General features: G+C 39.2%; 2 protein-coding genes across 3 annotated transcripts in view; one reads left to right on the forward strand and one right to left on the reverse strand.

Annotated features, from left to right (window-relative positions):
• Positions 1-271: 271 nt before the first annotated feature.
• Positions 272-11651, reverse strand: LOC146316090 (uncharacterized). Of its 2 annotated transcripts, XM_084733584.1 has the most exons (4): positions 11502-11651; positions 5738-5773; positions 3943-4166; positions 272-1251 (listed from the first exon to the last, which is right to left on the reverse strand). In XM_084733584.1, exons 2-4 carry the CDS (start codon positions 5753-5755, stop codon positions 1137-1139), a joined length of 357 nt encoding a protein of 118 aa, XP_084589710.1. In that variant the 5' UTR covers positions 5756-5773; positions 11502-11651; the 3' UTR covers positions 272-1136. The 2 variants fall into 2 exon arrangements, with proteins under 2 accessions (XP_084589710.1, XP_084589709.1); XM_084733583.1 differs by lacking the exon at positions 11502-11651 and having other exon boundaries at positions 5738-6788.
• fa2h (fatty acid 2-hydroxylase) overlaps positions 11190-18434 on the forward strand; it is a 49188-nt gene continuing 41943 nt past the window's right edge. The window contains exons 1-2 of the mRNA XM_084733582.1: positions 11190-11285; positions 11626-11939. Coding sequence (XP_084589708.1) covers positions 11255-11285; positions 11626-11939 — 345 coding nt within the window. The 5' untranslated portion in view covers positions 11190-11254. The remainder of the gene's footprint in view (positions 11286-11625; positions 11940-18434) is intronic.

Consider the following 18434-nt stretch of genomic DNA (forward strand, 5'->3'; position numbering starts at 1 on the left):
AATATATATGGAGCAGAAGAAGAGTTTTTTTTTTTAACTTATTTTAATTTAGATCATTAGTTTATTTGTCTTAGGTGTGGTGTGGCATGTAGAGATGCTGATTAAACAGCAGGATTATTGCACAGTGTCTTGGACTGGTCTCAGTAAAAGGTCACTCTAATATGTGTAGTTTTAGCTTAAAAAAGACATATATTAGGTATTTAAATGTGGCTACAGAGACCCAAAACAAGTGTTACTTTTATTTATTTTTTGTGAATTCTTAGAAATGTTGTTTTTACAACCTTGATTTTTTTTTAATTCATGTATATTTAATTTTCTAGAGAAGTACTAAAGACTAGAAGCCAGGTTTTCATGCTGTTATGTTCTTCATACAAACACAAAGACTGGGTATGCAGTCAAAATTTGTTCTAATTGATTTCTTAAAATTTTATTGCACATTTAAGAGACAAATTCACAAAACAACACTGCATGCAAAGAACAGAGGAAAGAGCTGCCATTTAATTCATTTTAGTTAAACCACATCTGACAGATATGGTCATATCCTTTCTGTATTTGACTTTTTAATATGATAGCTGTAATCTTCAGCAGACGACTGGTACGCCATTTGTTCTTTAATTAGCAAACAAATTAATTTATCATATGGATTAAAAAACATAATAGACACAGTGAATTAAAAAAAACAGTCCTGTGGGGATGAGGATAAGAGGAGGAGGCAGCCTGATAGAATTTTAGTTCCTCACGAGGATCAGATGGAAAAATTATGTCCTGGATATGAAGACTGGAGGGGACCAAAGAAATGAAATGCACAGAATGACTCTACTGAACAACAAAAACACTAAGGAAGCCTTTTAAAAATTATTATGATATTTTTGTCTCTTTAAAAAAAAATACTCAAAGGGGAGGCTCCACTTTCTAATACACATGCCTTCCTTTTCTGACCAGACCGCAAGTCAAGCAAACATCGTCCTCCAGCATCTTCAGGCACACGAACGGCTGTCCAAATTAGAATAATCTGAATGAACTTTCCCATCAGAGGACTGATAATCTCCCATGTCACTGCGAGAGTGGTAACTGGGTGGCAAACGGGTTTCTGCTGGGGGCTGAGGGGTCGTCTGCGGTCGGCCAGGGCTCCAGGGTCAGCCGACACGTTTTATGCTGCGTTTGTGTCTTAGACAGCTCGGGATGCATTTCTTCTCCGACTTGGTGCTGGGCGACGCCGACGCCGGGGCCGGAGCTGCAGACCCCTGCTTCCTGTACAGAGAGAGAAACAGGACACGGAGGCAGAGAAATGAGAGGAGCAAATGTGATTGTTTGTTCTGGCAGTGACACGAAAGTATTTAATTATTAACCGTAGACTCCTGTGGCCAGTGGTGTGATCACAGTCCAGTCTGGACCAGCACAAACACGGTTATTATCCTCCCTAAATGCATCAATAATGTAATAATACTACACTTAACCATCCATACTTGTCAGCATCATTATTCCTGAAGAATCAGTGCTTCTTTAATATATTCAATCATCAATAAAACAGTAGTAATCACATTACCAACCTGTGCTGTAGTGTTGGTGGCACTAGAGCTGTATAATATTAGCTGTATATTACCTGTATATTATTAATGCTCCTTTACAGACGCTTGAAGGGCTAGTTAAGATTTTTTGATGTTTCTATGAGACATGTTTCCATGGTCATTTGGCATGCTCCCAGTTTAAAGAAGCAGCAGGAGTACTGGTGTAGGAAGCTAAAGAATATACTGCTGTGGACAGGCTCAGCGGCAAAAATCATTATCAGTTTAAGTATACGCTATATTTAGAGCATATTCACAGCTTTATCTTGCCATCAGACAGCCTTTTCTGATAGGAATCTGACTAGAAAAGCCAGGTATCACTTTCTCCAAAGCAACCAGACTCCCTTGGCAAAAAGAATCACTTTACCTGGAGTTGCTGGTCTATTGTTGCCTTGATCAGTTACTTTGTTTGTGCCATAATCTGACTTTGGTGAATCTGAACTACATCTTTAAAACGGCAAAGTTACGCAAAAACACAAACAAACTAATGATCGTGGTAGCGGTAGGCAAGCAGCTCCCATGTTCTGTGAGGTAAAATTACAGATTTCTCCCATGGAGACTGGTTGCTTCGGAGAGAGTGATATTTAGCTTATATATAACAGCATTTGCTCACAAGAGAAGTCTGTCTGACAGCAAAGTAAAGAGGGGAAACTAACCTAAATGTAGCATACACTTAAAGTGATTTTTTTTTTTTTTTAGGTGGCTAAAATGCGTTTTGCTGCTGACTGTTTACAGCAGTATCTTACGTTGCTTCTGTACTGGTACCTCCTCTTCTCCAAGCTGTGGGTGTGGCGACCTCCACCCACTGTACTCAATATACTGACTATCAATACATACATGATACAACCCTGCTTCAAATAATCAGAATTACCCCTTTAATTATTTATTAAACATTTATGAGGCGTTATTAACAGTTATAACTGCATTATTACTAAATAAACAAAATAAACACTTTAAATGTTTTACAACCTGGTAATACAGAAGCTGTTCTTCTTATCAATGGTTTGTAACTGGTAGTGCATGATTTATTTATTTTACCTAATATTATATTATTTTACCATTAGAGAAGCACAGTGTGCCTGTTAGTGGACATCTAATCTGATCTTTATCTGTTTTGTATGAGGCTTAAACATGTTGTTGGTGTCCTAACAGCAGAAAAAAATTATTCCCCATTCTCTGATTCGCAATTTTTGTTATGATTGACGTGTCATGAGCTAAAAACATATTATCCAAAAATGTCACATTATCCAATTTTCAGCCACGCTTTCAGTCGTACAGCAGTGTTGTTTGGCTTTGGAGCAAACTGAAATATCAACAAATATCTGATGTATTGTCATGGACTTTGGTACAGATAGTCTTGGTCCTTACAGGATGAAGCTGAATGAGTTAGGTGTTCCTGACATTGCAGATGGCACCACCATCAGGTCAAAATGTTCACATATCAAGCATAACATCTATCAAGATATCTATTAGATTCTCTCTTTTGTTTTAATTTGGTGTATAGGCAACATATTTTTACAGTTTGCAAATGTAAGAATCACTTTACTCTGTTAAAAAAAAAGCTTAGACAGCTCAAAATTTCAAGTCAGTGTACTGGAATAGATTTTGGAGTTTTGTGCCCAACTCAAACTCCTATGTTCTGAAATAAACTTTAAGAAATTTCCCAACCTATGTCTTCTTTTGATAAACTTGAATCTTTGAGTTTTGTAAACTAAAAAAAAACATCAAAATTTGGTCAAGAAGATGACCAAGAAATTTTGGGGGTTTGTAAAACTCAAAAATTTAAGTTTATGTAAATAAGAAAAGGAAATTATCTCAACAAAAAATTACTAGTTGATTAAAACTTTTTTCAAAACTTGAACATTAATTAAAAACAGTTTGAGTTGGCCTCAAAACTCAAAACTCTATCGCAGTATGTTGCCTTGAAATTTTGAGTCTCACTTTTTTCATAGACCTACAACAATGATAAATTAAAATGTTAGAGAAATATCCATTATTATTTTCTATATAACTTTTTTTTTTTGCCAGTGTCACATCACATCCTGCTCCGGAGCTGCAGGTTGCAGACCCTCAATCTAGATGATGAATTGGCACGAATCTTATTCATGTTCCCCATAACATGTATTCTAGTGAATGGATTTGTCTGGTACTTTGGTTTAATGACATTTCTATCAGCCTCTGCTGTACTTTGTATTTAGTGCTAATAAGCAAATGTATGCATGCCAAAATGCTAAGCTAAGAAGGGAAACGTTGTATCTGCTAATCATCAGCATGGAGGTTATTTGACAGCACAGAGTCCACAGTAAATGACAGGAAAGCAGTGAGACAGTATGTCTTTGTGAAGACACTACAGTTCTGGTTCTGGGTTGTTCCTCACCTGGCGGCAGCAGCTGCGGCGGCAGCCTCTCTGTTCCTGACCTGCTTCATCACCTTCAGCATGCGGCAGATCTGTCTCAGGGTCATCTTTGGAGCGTGGCATGCCAGGCGGGGTCGTGGGGCGCAGCGAGGGCCCCGGTGTGTGAGGAATGACAGATAGTTGCCCCCTCTGGGTCCCCTACCAAACAGCTGCAGGGGCTGAACACTGGCATAGCAGGATGCAAACTGGGAGTCATGGAGGAAGCAGAGAGAAAGAGAGAAGGCTGTCATATGATGTGATACACTGCATAGATAGATTACATACATATATACAAATACCTGCATACATACTATCACTGTCTATACACATATATACATATTTAATGCAGTTATATAGTATATATAGATGCATGTATACATACACAGGCTGCATTCCTACTCTATGGAAACAGAGATAGGGTCATGCAAAATAGTACTGTGTATTTAATATTATTTAATCTCAATATTGTCATAAAAAGTTTTTTTTTTTTACTAATTTGTTACTTTTTTTTTAGATATTTATTCCAGAATTTTCAAGATTAAAATTTCGATATTATAATTAATTTCCCATGCGTGATCCCAAAATCTTCATGACTCTTTCTGTCTTTAGATATGGAATCTTCCACTCCACAATATAACATACAGCATGCATTCAGTTTTATGTTCTATGAATAATTTATTACATATACTTGCACACTTTTCTCATAATGTAAACTTCATGGTATTTGTGTTATGGATCCAGTGACATGCGGGTTATTGTAAGGTTCACAGGCAACTAAAAGACTTCTTTTGAAACAATCCAACATGCAAAGTTTGTGCATTTCATCCTTCCTAGTACTGTATAACTCTGAATTATGGAGTAGATTGCCAGATTGTGTTACTTTCTAAATTAACACCATAAATGCATGGGAGATACTGATATACAACTATTTAATTGCAAATTGCTATTACTGGCCTTTTAATCTAGTGGGGCATGATAGATGCTGTAGATAGACACTGTAGTTCAGGCAAAATGAGGCCATGTGAGCTGCTGCAGTCTCCGCTGCGTGCCTCTGTCATTCACACTTCAAATGTTACACTCTGACACACACATTGCGCCATTTTAATTAGCCCACAAGCCTTCCTCTTGCAGACTTAATCACCCTCTCCATCAGAAACCCAAGACACGCACGCATACACACACACACACACACACACACACACACATGCACGGAGGATCGACCACACAAAGAGAATTCAGCTCTGCAGATTCATTTACAGGAGCGACACTTGATCATGCAGATTTGCCTCCCAACAGTTGTTGGAACACACACATGGACACAATAGATGACCTGCTACAGTATCTTAAACTGGTCATGTAGAGAGAAGTGTTTTGATAACAACACACACATTCTCAGTAACTATCCTTCAGTATTCTTACATTTGACAAATTAATTTGTATTCTGATTACAAATATATGAACAAATATGTTCAGTTTTTAGAGTATGAATGTGAACATTTATCATACAGGCTTCCCAAAATACTGAACTTTTCACTTTCATCATGGTAGATCACTTCCTCTGGGTTTGTTTTTAACTGCTGTGCTGCCTGATCGCATTTAACAGTCACTTTAAAACACAATTAAACACTATTACACACAATTGAACACTTATTTCTACTTCTACTCAGTGCAAACACTCAAAATACACTGTGGTTCTATGACTGAGTAATTCTGACTGAACTGAGCAAGTTTAAGACACGCACGCACATGTACAAACACACACACCATGGATACTCACAGGGACGACAGTAGCCATGGAGGAGTTGTTGATGCTCTGTGGTAAAGAAATAATAATCAGGATGTGAACTGTCGCCTTCTTATACACGCCTTCATGACCAGGCCAAATGATAAGCCAATCATTCTGCAGAGGAGACAAAATAACCCAGCCTACTTCTGACATCACCACAGTGAGGTCACTCTCGTCATCTCTCACACACACACAACCTGTTGCTTCAGGTTACATGTACACTGACACACAGTCTATTATTAAGGGCTCTTTTGTTGCACCGAGTATATTTAGAAGCAGCTGTAATTTAGGGAATGAGGAAAAAAGTAGAGGAGTGTGACAACTGAGAAAGACTGGAGGGAGAGCAGGAGACAGAGGGATGTCAATAAAGAAGAGAGAGAGATGAGACAAGCGTTGAAGAACAGGTGGACAATAAGCGATCGTGAGGAGGGAAGCAGGCGTCACACAGTCTAAGGTGACGTGTCTTAACAATGGGACGCATCGGTGCGTTAAATATCATCAGTCAGTACAATATTACACATCAGTGATGGGAAGAGACAATAGATGTGAGGCACACTCACTCTGATGTGTTTTCTAGTTTGTAAAGAAAAGAAATAGGAGACGGGCGTAACTGTCAACACAACAAACTGTCCAAACCATCATTCAAACTCAATGTCTCAACACATGAATCAGATATGTGCTACTTAAAGGGACACTTCACTCCAAGTTCCAAAAATGCATGTTTTTCCCTTAGCCTGTAGCGCTATTTATCTGTCTAGATTTTCTTGATGTGAGTGGCAGAGTTTTGGAGATATCAGCCATAGAGATGTCTACCTGTCTTCAGTGTAGTGGGACTAAATGGCGCACAGCTTGTGGTGCTCAAAGCACCAAAAAAATCTTGATGGATAAATAGCTGACAAAAATGAATTTGAACAAACTTTTAAACTTTTTAAGCAGCTGTGCAAAGTTTTTATCAGTGGTCCAATTCCCACACTTGGCCGTGGATCAGAACGTCCTTGGCCTCCACACATGGCTCTAGTCCACTTGCAGGGCTCACAACCTGGGCTTCATTGACAATTTTAATCTATTTTGGGATTGTTCTTCCTTTTTAAAGTCAGATGGTATCACTCACACACAACACACACCAGTACCTTCTTCTTTCTCGATGGTTTCATGATATCTCCTTCTACTGACCCCACCTGTCATTAAACCCCTCAGCCGTGGCTTTCCTCATTCAATCTATTGTGACAGACAGGCTGTCCCGTCCTAATGGCATTAAAAAAAACTACAGTGTCCCTGCTTTTCTTCACCTGCCACTGTGTAATCTGGCTCTGCTAAATGTGAGGTCTCTTTCGAATAAGACTCATTCTAAGTGATTTTGTTCTGACAGAAGTCTAGCTGAAACCCAGTGAACACAGCCAGCTGGAAGTGTGTCCCCCTGGCTATGACTTTTACAGCTGCCCTCGGTCCAACAGTCGTGAGGGCGTCTTAGCTGCCCTCTTCAGAAACTGCCAAAAGTGCACTCTCACTGGTACAAATTAATATTCTCGTTTTGAAGTCCTGATGTTTAAAACTGGTGGGTCAGTCAGGAGTTTTTATCTGTAGTTTTAGTAAACTGTCAGTTTTTATTGCTGGTGAGTTTAATTCTCATGTTGACCTCTCATCAAATGTCAGAGCAACTGAATTTCTTGGTATTATGGACTCCCGGTCTGACCATTCCCTCTTTGGCTGTGGAGGATATGATGATCTCAGATCACATGTGCGTCACGTTTTCCTCCTTGTTTCATAGTGGTCTTCCCTGCCCCGCTGCACTGAGGCACACTCTTCCTGCCTGAACGCAGTTTAACTCTTCCTGTGCAGTAATCCTGGACTCTGTTGCCCCGCTCAGTATCAGGAAACCTAAAAATACAACTCAACCCTGGCAATGATGGCGCCTGCACTCTTAGGAAATTATGCAGGAAAGCTGAGAGAAAATAGAAAAAAGAGCTGCAAGTCTCATATGACATGATGAGAGGCTCCCTTGTCAATTATCAGCAATCCGCTAAAGCAGCAAGACAAAAATATTTTGCCGATATCATTTCCAGACACTCACGCTCTTTCAAAGTACTTTTTTTTGCAACACAATTAATACAGTCCTCCTTGTCTAGCTAATGGCTCTGTTCCCTCTTGTTTTAAATATGCAGTAGTTATTTTTGTTGTGACCATATTGTCACCTAATGTAGAGCATGTTCTGTTTCATAAAATTTGAGTGGAGTGCTGTTCTCATGAGTGCAATATCTCAAGAACACCTTGAGGGAATTTCTTCAAACTTGACACAAATGTTCACTCAGAGCCAAAGATGACCTGATTAGATTTTGGTAGTCGAAGGTCAAAGGTCACGGTGACCTCCCTAAAGACATTTTTTGCCATAACTCAAAAATTAATTTGCAAATTAAGACATAATCGCACACAAATATCTAATAGGGTAAAATGATGAGGTGATGACTTTTTTTTATATCTAAAAAGTCAAAGGTCAACTTCACTGTGACATCATAATGTTCAGATCTCTATCAGTCCTCTGTCCTCTGAAAAAATTGTTTGTAATTGAAGAAAACATGTTTCTCACTGGAAATGATTCACAGGAATCACAAAATACAAACACAAAATATCTTTTATCAAATTCCTTAAAAGTTGCAGGTCAATATAGTGCTGTAGTGCTGTTTTATACCATAATTGACAGCTGACTTCCCTCAGATTTTGTTAGGACTTGAGGGGTCACAACCCCTATATTGTGAACATCTGATCCAGACAAAGTTTTGAGACATGAGAGTTTAATTTGTTGTGTTGAGTTTACACACAGTTGTTGATTTCCAAATAAAGTTCTTTGAAGGAAAAGCTCAAATTAAACCCAAGAAACAATTTATTCATTAGCAGACACACATTTATTTTAAATATATGTTGAATTGTACACTTGCCTTGCCATATTTCTCATTTTTGTATGTTCAAATGACCTGTTGTAAACTGACTAAAAGACTCTCTGTGCTACACAGGAAATTAACTGGAAATGGGTTACCAGGAGTCTTAGCAGATAGCAGAACTCATACTAGTTTCTTAGTACATTTTCAGCTCTAAATACAAACTAATGAGTCACAGTGCAGCAGCACATTTGGTTAAATGATGCAGACAGATCCTTCAAGCATTATTATCAGATATGAAAGAAAGAAAAATTGTCATTACTTCCAGAAAACTGTATACAACTATACGGCACCAAGTTTCACTTTGAGTCTAAGTTTAGCTTAGTTTAGCTCTTTCTCTCTTACTCACAAATTTAATTCCTCACTGAATGATAGACTCAATATTGTCAATATAATGAGTGAATAATTTCAGTGAAGCTTAGCAGTTTTTTTTAACTGTTTTAATTAAAAAACACTAAAAATAAGAATAATTCTGGGGCCTTAATTTGAGACAGTCAATTGATTTTATCTTGCTTTTTGAAGAAAGTCTTCCAAGCTTTTTTCTTCTTTAAACATAAATCTTAAATTAACACAGAAATTCTAAAAGTCAGCTCAATGAAGAGAACAAACATCTGCTTTTAAGTATTTCTTAAATAAGTGAAATATTTGCCTTTTTTTAAAAAAGTGTTTTAGGGTCTTAGCTTTAAGTACTATAGCCAAGCAAAACTTGCTTACCCCATAGCTCAAAACAAAACAATTTGATTATATTTAATAATATTTTGGCCTCTTTCTACTTGAGCTCCTTTTGTAGTGCATATTTATACTTTGGTCCTTTTCTGCCCTCTGCTGTTTTCTACACCACTCTACCTCAAACATGTTAAGAAATTGTTTTATTCACTTGTAAGACAACACACTATATACTGTATATGCATTCATCTGTTTTTTCATTTTCTTGCAGTTGGCAATAATTTAGAGCGATGCATAACTTTGTATTGTGAGCTGTATATTCTATACATTCATTTTTTATGTAATCTTTATTTTTATTTCATGGAGACACAGGGTCTTATTCTCCAGAGAGACCCTTCCTTATCTGAAGCTTATTTTGTAGTTGAACACATGTGGATCTGGGCTTCCAGAGAGTTAAGGTGATGCCAAACATTTGTGCAGAGCAGTAAATCAGTGTCATACCTGCCCCTTCCTTAGGCCTATTTCCTTTGGTGAGACGCTCCTTGGCAAGACACTTAAAACTTAAAACAGACAATGTGGCACTGTGACAGACAACAATAAAGGCTGATATGAATGTGTTGAACTGTGACTCTGACATTAGAAATGATAGCTTAATTATGTTTATGTCTGACACTGGTCCTGGGCCAGTTTCTAGGGCAATTAGGCCTAATTTTAGACCTGTTCAGTGGATATTTAAATTGCATTTTATTTTAATTTATGACTGCACTTTATCATACAGGTCCAGAGTCAGACCTGCAGACTTCTTGTCATAAGAGCATTGTTTTTTCTGCCATAGACCTTTTTTTTAACAGCAGTCATATTAATAAGAGCTGCTTAAGGCATTTATATTACATTTACTGTAGCAGAGCCTTTCCAGTGAGCCAACATGCAAAGTAGCAGCACCCTGACTCTGTTTGACTTGAATCAACCTTAACACTTGTGTTTAGCTGAGTGTTTCCTGCCATAAAGGCCGCTGTGAACAAAGTCTAATGTACCTACTTATACTTTACACTCACTCACACTTTGTCTATTGTTATTTTCATACGACGTCACAGTCGGATATTCAGCAAAACACGCAGGGTGGCGCTCGTGGACAAGTGCTGGGTTTGACGCTGCCTTCACTTACACCCCGCAACTTCCCTGATTTTATCAAATAATGTCCTAAAAGTCCCTCGTTGCGTAATCAAGCGTGTTTTGTAACTGCTGTCAACGCTTCTACGCTATTCAATATTATACTAAACCTGGATAATAATAAAATATTTTCACTTCAATAATAGTGCTTTCTTTAACGTCGTGTTGTGTTTCATTCTGGGCTCACCTGTGGAACACAAAATTTCCGACACTACTTGAAGGCAGCAGCTGTGCTCGTCTGTTTGGTGCTGATAAAGCTGAGGGGGATGTGTAAACAGAAGTACGCCGTCTGTTTTGGAAGAGCTAAACATATATTCTATCGTATATATTTTAAATATAACTAATTTGATCTGGCTTTACTTGAATGTTTTAGTTTTGGAGATGACACACGAACACCCCTTCAACAAAGTGGCTAAGGAGCGCATTAAGATTTCTGTTATATTATCGAGAAGCAAAAGTCGGATAAGTTTTGGCTTTACATTTTAGACAGTAAACGCCTCTGAGGAGCTTCAGGGCATAGAGGTATATTTATTGATCAGGAAATGATGCCAAGCTATATGACAGGTCTTTTAATTTTATGTCTCTCGTTAGTTGGTGTTCATAGTGAAAGTTATTTTGAATAACACACGTTGAGAGACGCAAATTTGTTAATTAAACTATATGATAATTATCTCTTTACTCTATACGGAGTTATCTTCACTGACGAGAGTTATCAGAGCAACAGGTGCATCTGGATGTAATGCTGCATTCACGGAACATATCGGAATTGGGTACGTGTGCTGTTTTCTAAGTAAAAATCATCTGTTTTCAACTTTAAGGTGGATAATAGTGCTATTAAAAAGTAAAACTTTGTTAATAAAACAAGAACAGTGCTCCAAGTCAGATCATTATTTAAAAGTTTCCAGCTTTGATACCTCTATGGGCTGCTGCGACTCTCAAAAAGATTTATGTACGATTTTCTGTGAGTGTTTGAAGCTCTCACAGACCCCGCCTCTTGTCACTGTCGTCTTCTCGATACTTTGGAGTCTGAGTGTTAAGTTCAATTCTCGGTTCAGTAGTCAAGTCGACGGTCCTCTGAGGAGGTGTCTCTGCTCTCCTCTCTGTGTTCAGTTTGTGGTTCAGGTGGACGCTTCGCTGTAAGGATGTCTCCGTCCACGTCCCCCCGTTTCTTCACGGAGAGGGAGGTGGCCCGCCACTGCACCAAGGACTCCTGCTGGGTGCTGCTGGGGACCAGGGTGTACGACGTGACCGCTTTCCTGCGGATGCACCCGGGAGGGGAGGCGCTGATTCTCCGCCGATCGGGCAAGGATGTGAGCCAGGAGCTGGAAGGACCCCCACACCGACACTCCCAGAACGCCCGGCGGTGGATGGAGCAGTACTACATCGGGGAGCTGGAGAGGGACAGCGGAGCCGAGGAGGCACAGGTAGAGCCGGGGGCCGGGGGGTACCTGTCTGACCCTTACACAGTCAGCTGATCAGTGAGCTCACAGCAGACTAACAACAAGAAAGACAGGAAGAAAAACAGGTCTCCACTGTAGGATCGGCCAGTCTTTGCTGAGTGTTATAAAGTGACAGAGGTCTTAATATGTCAACAGAATTGTCATATAGTAGGTAACTCACTATCTTTCTCCTCCTGAAATACTTCTCCCTCAGGATCCACAGGTAAATATGGAAGCCCCAAGAGGCAAATGAGAAAAACAAAATTTTGGTGATCCTTTTTAGAGTCTGATCTGAATTGTTTTCTCTCCTGTTTTTATGCTTTAAGAACAGATGAAAAAAGGTTTTGTTGAGCAAATTTAAGTTCCTTGATTTTTTTTTTTTAAATCTGTGAAACAAGTGGGGAAAAAGTTTTTACTAAGTTTGAAATATTTAACACTAAATGCAGATTAGCACCAATTAATTTACATTTCTAGCTAAAATAAAGACAGGGCAGTAATGTCACACTACTTGCTGACACACGCTGTTAGGGCCATGATGGTATGGACTTTTTGTTTTTTTCTTTTACCACTGGGAAAAAGAAATCTGTTCCCACGGGATGGCAGATTACCTGCCCAAATTATTGCATTTTATTGGACTTCACTGAAGGATACTGTCGTAAGAGCTATGTTGCTTTCTAAAGGAATAATGTGTGTGTGTGTGTGTGTGTGTGTGTGTGTGGCGTGCACATGTTTGAGAGCAAGGAGCAGTGACCATGCTAAAGGTTAGCAGCAAGATGTCAGTCTGGCAGTAAATGTACAGTACAGGTTGTGTCAGTCAACAAATGCTGCAGTGCCTCAAGACTAAGGAAAATCTTGTTCTTGTGTGATAATTTATCCATTTTTCCACATGGACAACAGTTGTTGTTGCTAGCCATCTACTTGCAATCCCATGATGCCTTGGGTTGAGTCTTTCGATCATTCAGAGACTGAATTCTTGATTTTTCGCGTGTGAAAGCACTGATCTCAAATGACGCATTGTACGGTGGAATAACATGAGATCAAAATAAAATTTGCCATGATGACAGTAATGAGCTCAGTCCTGTGGCATCACATGGCCGCAGCATTTTGGTAATAGAGTTATGGTCACAGCCTTATTTGTACCTTATGTTTAGAGTGCATGGAAAAATTAAAACACACCTGGATGTAGGGCTGCAACTAATGATTATTCTCATAGTCGATTAATCGATTAATAGTTGTTTGGTCTATAAAATGTCAGAAAATGGTGAAAATGTCATCAAATGTCTTGTTTTGCCCACAATCCAAAAACTATTCAGTTTACTGTCATAAAGGAGTAGAGAAACCAAAAAAATAGAAGCTGAAACCTGAAATTTTTGACTTTTTTTCGATCGATCGAATTGTTGCAGCTCTACCTGGAAGAAAACATAAATGTTTTACTCCTATTTTTTTGTTTTTTTCAACTATTTTCAGAGTTTTCAGACCCTGGCTAAACTTTTTTGTTGCCACCTGCTTCACAGATGAAAATAAAAAACAAACTTAGAAAGATTATCTTAGCAAAACCTTTCCCCCCGCCTGTTAAACCACAAAGAAAGGGGAGAAAACAATTTAGATCGGACTTGAATAATGGATCAGCAGAATTTTTTTCTCACTAGCCTTCCAGAGCTTCCATAGTTAAGAAACAATAGCCTCCAGGCAGGGCTGTGGCCTCTTAGTAACAACAGTCAAACACAATTACACGATTTTCAGACCTACTGTTGATTCTTAAATATTTTGCCTGGAAGTTGTCTAACATGTTTGACATAGACTTCTTTTGACAAGTATGTCTCTTAAAAATAGTTCGACCCAAGCTGTGCCTGGACAGCTAAATTAATAATAAATAAAAGCCAGATTTTAAAGTGGCTGGTGACTGAATGTGGTATCACACACAGTGTCTGTGCCAAACACTTTACTGGTTTTGAGGCGTTGGAAAGCCGATAGGGGCCTGTGTCTCTGTGAGTAACAGGTGTATAATTGACTGTACTGGGCGTTTTCTGTGAGGCAGAGAGAGGGAGAAGGAACTCCCTGCTCTCCTCTTCGTCCTGGATGATATTGATTATAGGGGAGGAGATGAGGAGTCAGTGGAAAAAGACACACAGGGAGGAGTCAGGCTTGTGTAATTTCTGTAAGGAGGAGGAGGAGGAGTGAAGGAGCAGAACAGGGAGGGGCTTTCAGGTGATATGGTAGACCTGCGGGGTTGAGATGAGGGGGTGGGGGGGCGTCGTTGGTGTTAATGAATGATTCAAGAGGTGTGTGTGTGAGTGCAAGCGAAGGAAACTGGTTTGTCTCGTCCCAGCAGGGACAGAGGGGACTACAAACATGGCAAATTTGAGGCAAACCACAGAGTTTCCATCACTCGCTGGCGGATGAATTCAAACCTAATTTAGCGCTGTCTCTGTTCCTGAGAGTTTCTCTGTGTCAGGAGGGAGAAACAGAGAGTTTGCATAAATCTCTTACCAGCAGAGTTGACATTTACATGGCTTTCCCACTCTCATGTGTGTCAGTCTCTGTGTTGTGACCTGCTGGTTGCAACCTGGTACACAAGGGTTACAAAACTGCATCAGCAAAAGCAATTACAACTGCGATTAACAATTGTTTTCATTATTATTTTTTATAATTAATCAAATGATCGTGTGGTAAGAAAGTGGTGCATAAGTTGGCATATAAAAAATTCTGAAAAGTGCTCATCACAATCTCCCAGAGCTCAAAGTAACATCATCAGATTGCTTCTTTTGTCCAAACAACAGTCCAAAACCCCGAAACTCTTCATTTACTGTCATGAATAACAAAGAAAAGCAGCAAATCGTCTGACTGAAGAAGTTGAAACCAGCAAATATCTGACTTGTTGCTTGAAAAGTGACTGAAACTTTAATAGGTTATCAAAATAGCTGACAGCTAATTTTCCTTCAATCAAGTAATCGATTAATCAACTAATCATTGCAGCTCTAAAAACAATTTTCCTCCCTTCTTCTGAATCCTCTCTGGAGCTTCAGGTTTCAGCTGTTGAGGGGTCATGACTATAAAAAAAAGGACACTTAGACTCCTTTTTTCTTAGATTATTAGATTTGAAGATGGTATACAACACGTGTGTGTGTGTGTGTGTGTGTGTGTGTGTGTGTGTGTGTGTGTGTGTGTGTGTGTGTGTGTGCTGGATGGAGGAGTTGTGTGACTGTCACACTGTTAATGTTGTAAACACAGTTTGACGATGTGGTCACTTGCAACAGCTGAAACACATTTTCACACATTCTCACACACGCTGTTAAAACTTTGAGACTTTAGGGTTATTTCATCACACCATCCACCCCCAAAAGATAAAGGTTAATCACACATTATCCTCTTTTTATTTCAACTGCAGCAAATCTGACTCAAGGTGTACGGAGATACCCTTAAAGGAACAGTTCACCCCAAATTAAAAGTAATCCGTAGTTTTGGCATGAGTTGCAGTGTTTTGGAGATATTGGTTGTGCCTGGAAGTAGATGGCACACAGGCTGTGGTGCTCAAAGCACCCAAAAAAAAAAGAGATAGGGATGTCTCTTTCCAGAAATCATGACCTGGTCACTCAAGCAGTTTCACAAAGGAAGGAACTCAATTCATGGTCAAGAGCTTAAAGCTCAGCCAAGGAAGTCACCATTAATGTTTACAGCTCATACTGCCACAAGCACGAACCTCTCGCAGGCTTGGGAGATAAAATGATAACGATATATACCAGTGATAGACACGCCATAAAAAGCAGCAAGAAAACAGTTTAATAAAATGTTTGATCTTTACGCTTAAATGCATTAAATGCAAACATGATGAATGTGCCCCGGCTCATGAACACACCCTGGTAATGGAGCGTTATACAAGTGACACGCGAACAGCCAGTCATTTAACAGGTGTGTTGTTCAGCTGCAGCATTAACACGCAAGAAACAGTAGTTGGCGATTAACTTAATAATTGATTAATCATTTAGTGTAGTAACTGTAAGTAAGTGTAGAAAGACAACAGTTCCTACCTGAAACTGCTCACAACAAGGACCGTGGTGGATCTTGAGTAATGGGGTCATTATTTCTGGAAAGAAATGTTTTTTTTTTTGTTTTTTTCAGTGCGATGACAGCTGTCACATACATTGACACATAGTCTTTCTTTCTTAGCAGCCACCTTACGTATGTGATTCTGCTGAAATTCTCGCTCAGGAACTTAGACGTCCAGCTGCTGGGTGTGAAAATCTTGGTCATGAGACAGATTTCAGCCCGGTGACTGAGTCAACGGGACATTCCAGCTGTTAATGAAATATCAACCCTACATAATTTGTCCTCCAGGTATGGCCGGAGATAATAATGCTCACTTTCTCCTCTCCTTCTTGCTCTAACTGCAAATGTTAAACCTACCCCACATTTTGTTCTTTAATGATTCGCCACTAAATGTCCCTTTGACCAGGTAGCCAACTTTGGAGCACTCAGTGCGACTTTAAAGAGTTTTTAATTGTGCTTGGATGCCATCCAACAGAAAGGTCACATACCGAGGTGACATCATCATGTTAAATATTATCAGTACATAAAGCAGCGCTGCCTTTTGCTGTTTGCTTTGAGGAAGAAATATATAGAAACAGAATAATAATCCTCATTACTGAGCAGCTAAAAATGGGAGTGGAGAGAAAAAGGAATGGCATCACACAAAATGACATAATTTTAGCTTGAGATAAAACTCAACACCTGTTGACTCACTGCTGGAGAAGTTTTCTGGAGGCAATAAGTGTCAGAGTATTCTATAATGATGACGTGCTCCTGTCAGGGGACACTGATGTGCCCGCGGTCTGCCACACAGGACAGAGTGTTTGAACAGACTATAGGTAAATGGTAGAGAGCCTGGCAGACATTACAGGACTTGTATAACATTGTGTTTGAGGTTGCTGATAATGCAAACAGAAGGAGATTAAAGGGGAGATTAAGTATCCTCCTTGTTTACATAAGTGGTCAGCATATTCTTTAGGGAAGGGGTTTCCAAACCTGTTAAGCTCAAGAGACATTTGTGGTCTCCCCCAGAAACAAACGTACAAAAATACATAATAAATTGCCATAACATTTCCATTTGTATGTGCTATGTTTTTTTTTTTTCATTATAAAATTCTTGAGAATCAGGACAAAAATGTATTTTTGATTTTTACCCTTCAATTATGCTGGGAAAATGTATTTTAACTGATCAAATCCTAACTGTGATAGCCTAATTGTTGGTTTTGGGCTGGTTTATGGTTGTAACCATTAGTAAGGTGACTGTAACTTTTCTTCACCTAAGCACCATTTTACTTATTTTTAAGAGTTCTGTTGAATATCATTGGTATGAATGCTGCTGAGATGCTGCCTCTTGTCTCTGGGTCTGTGCTGCCTGCCACAATCAGACCAATCGCATCTATCAAACAGAAGAAATTTGAAATAAATTAATGTCCACCTCAGTTAAAGATCCTGTCTCCTTGTAGCTGAGATAAATAAAGGCCCCGGTCACTATTTGAAGAAATACGCTGCAATCGGTGACCCAGTGAAAACCCTAAATGGTTCACGAAAAAAGGCCATTTTTGGACAATACCTGCAATGCTGTTTGACTTTATCCATGCCTCATTTTTGTGTCTTCTCATTTTCATACATATTTTTCTGCTGTGTACTGTATTATAGTCACAGCCACAGGAAAGATAAGGTTGTGGTTTCTATATCATTATTAATTTTCATGTAGAGACGGCAGTAGTCTGAGGCAGGATCTGACAGTGGAGGTTCTACTAGAACTGAATACAAGATCTGCAGGAGCAGGGCCTGTAGCTGCTGTGAGTGTGTGTGTGTGTGTGTGTGTGTGTGTGTGTGTGTGCGTGTGTGTGTGTGTGTGCTTATACATGTGTTGGGGGCAGGTTTACAATCAAACAGATGCTGTTTACACCGTCAACAAATTGAACTGGTACGTAATAGAAGCTGATTGCCTCCATTCAGAACCAGTGTTTGTGCTTTTCCACGATGTAAATGAAGACAGTTTGTCCCTAAATAAACTGATTTTAATATGAAAGATTTCTTAATTCCTACGTTTTTTTTTTGGCCCTGAAGTCCTCAGTGTTAGACACTTGGAAATGTATCATATAAACTTGGTCCACCTTATTTTTCATGAGCCACTTTATCCAAATGAACGTCCCGATTCTGCAAAGTTGATAAGTTTAACTTATTGATATGACCCGGGTGAAAGTTTCACTGGACGAACACGATCAGCGAGCGAGAATGTGTGTCACTCCGACAGAGCAGCCAAGTTTCATTCTGGTCGTTCATGAAGTTACTCACAGAATTAACATTAATTTGTAACAGCTGATGTTTCATTTAACTGGTGAAAGTGAGTCATTGTGGCTAAAAATAGAAGCTGCTACCTGAGCGTTTTGCACACTGTAAGTCTTTCCTAATGAGGGAGATGATATAACAAGATCACTGGAGAACAGA

This window comes from Lutjanus erythropterus, chromosome 13, assembly GCF_056507025.1.
Source record: "Lutjanus erythropterus isolate fLutEry1 chromosome 13, fLutEry1.hap2, whole genome shotgun sequence".
Lineage (NCBI taxonomy): Eukaryota > Metazoa > Chordata > Actinopteri > Lutjaniformes > Lutjanidae > Lutjanus > Lutjanus erythropterus.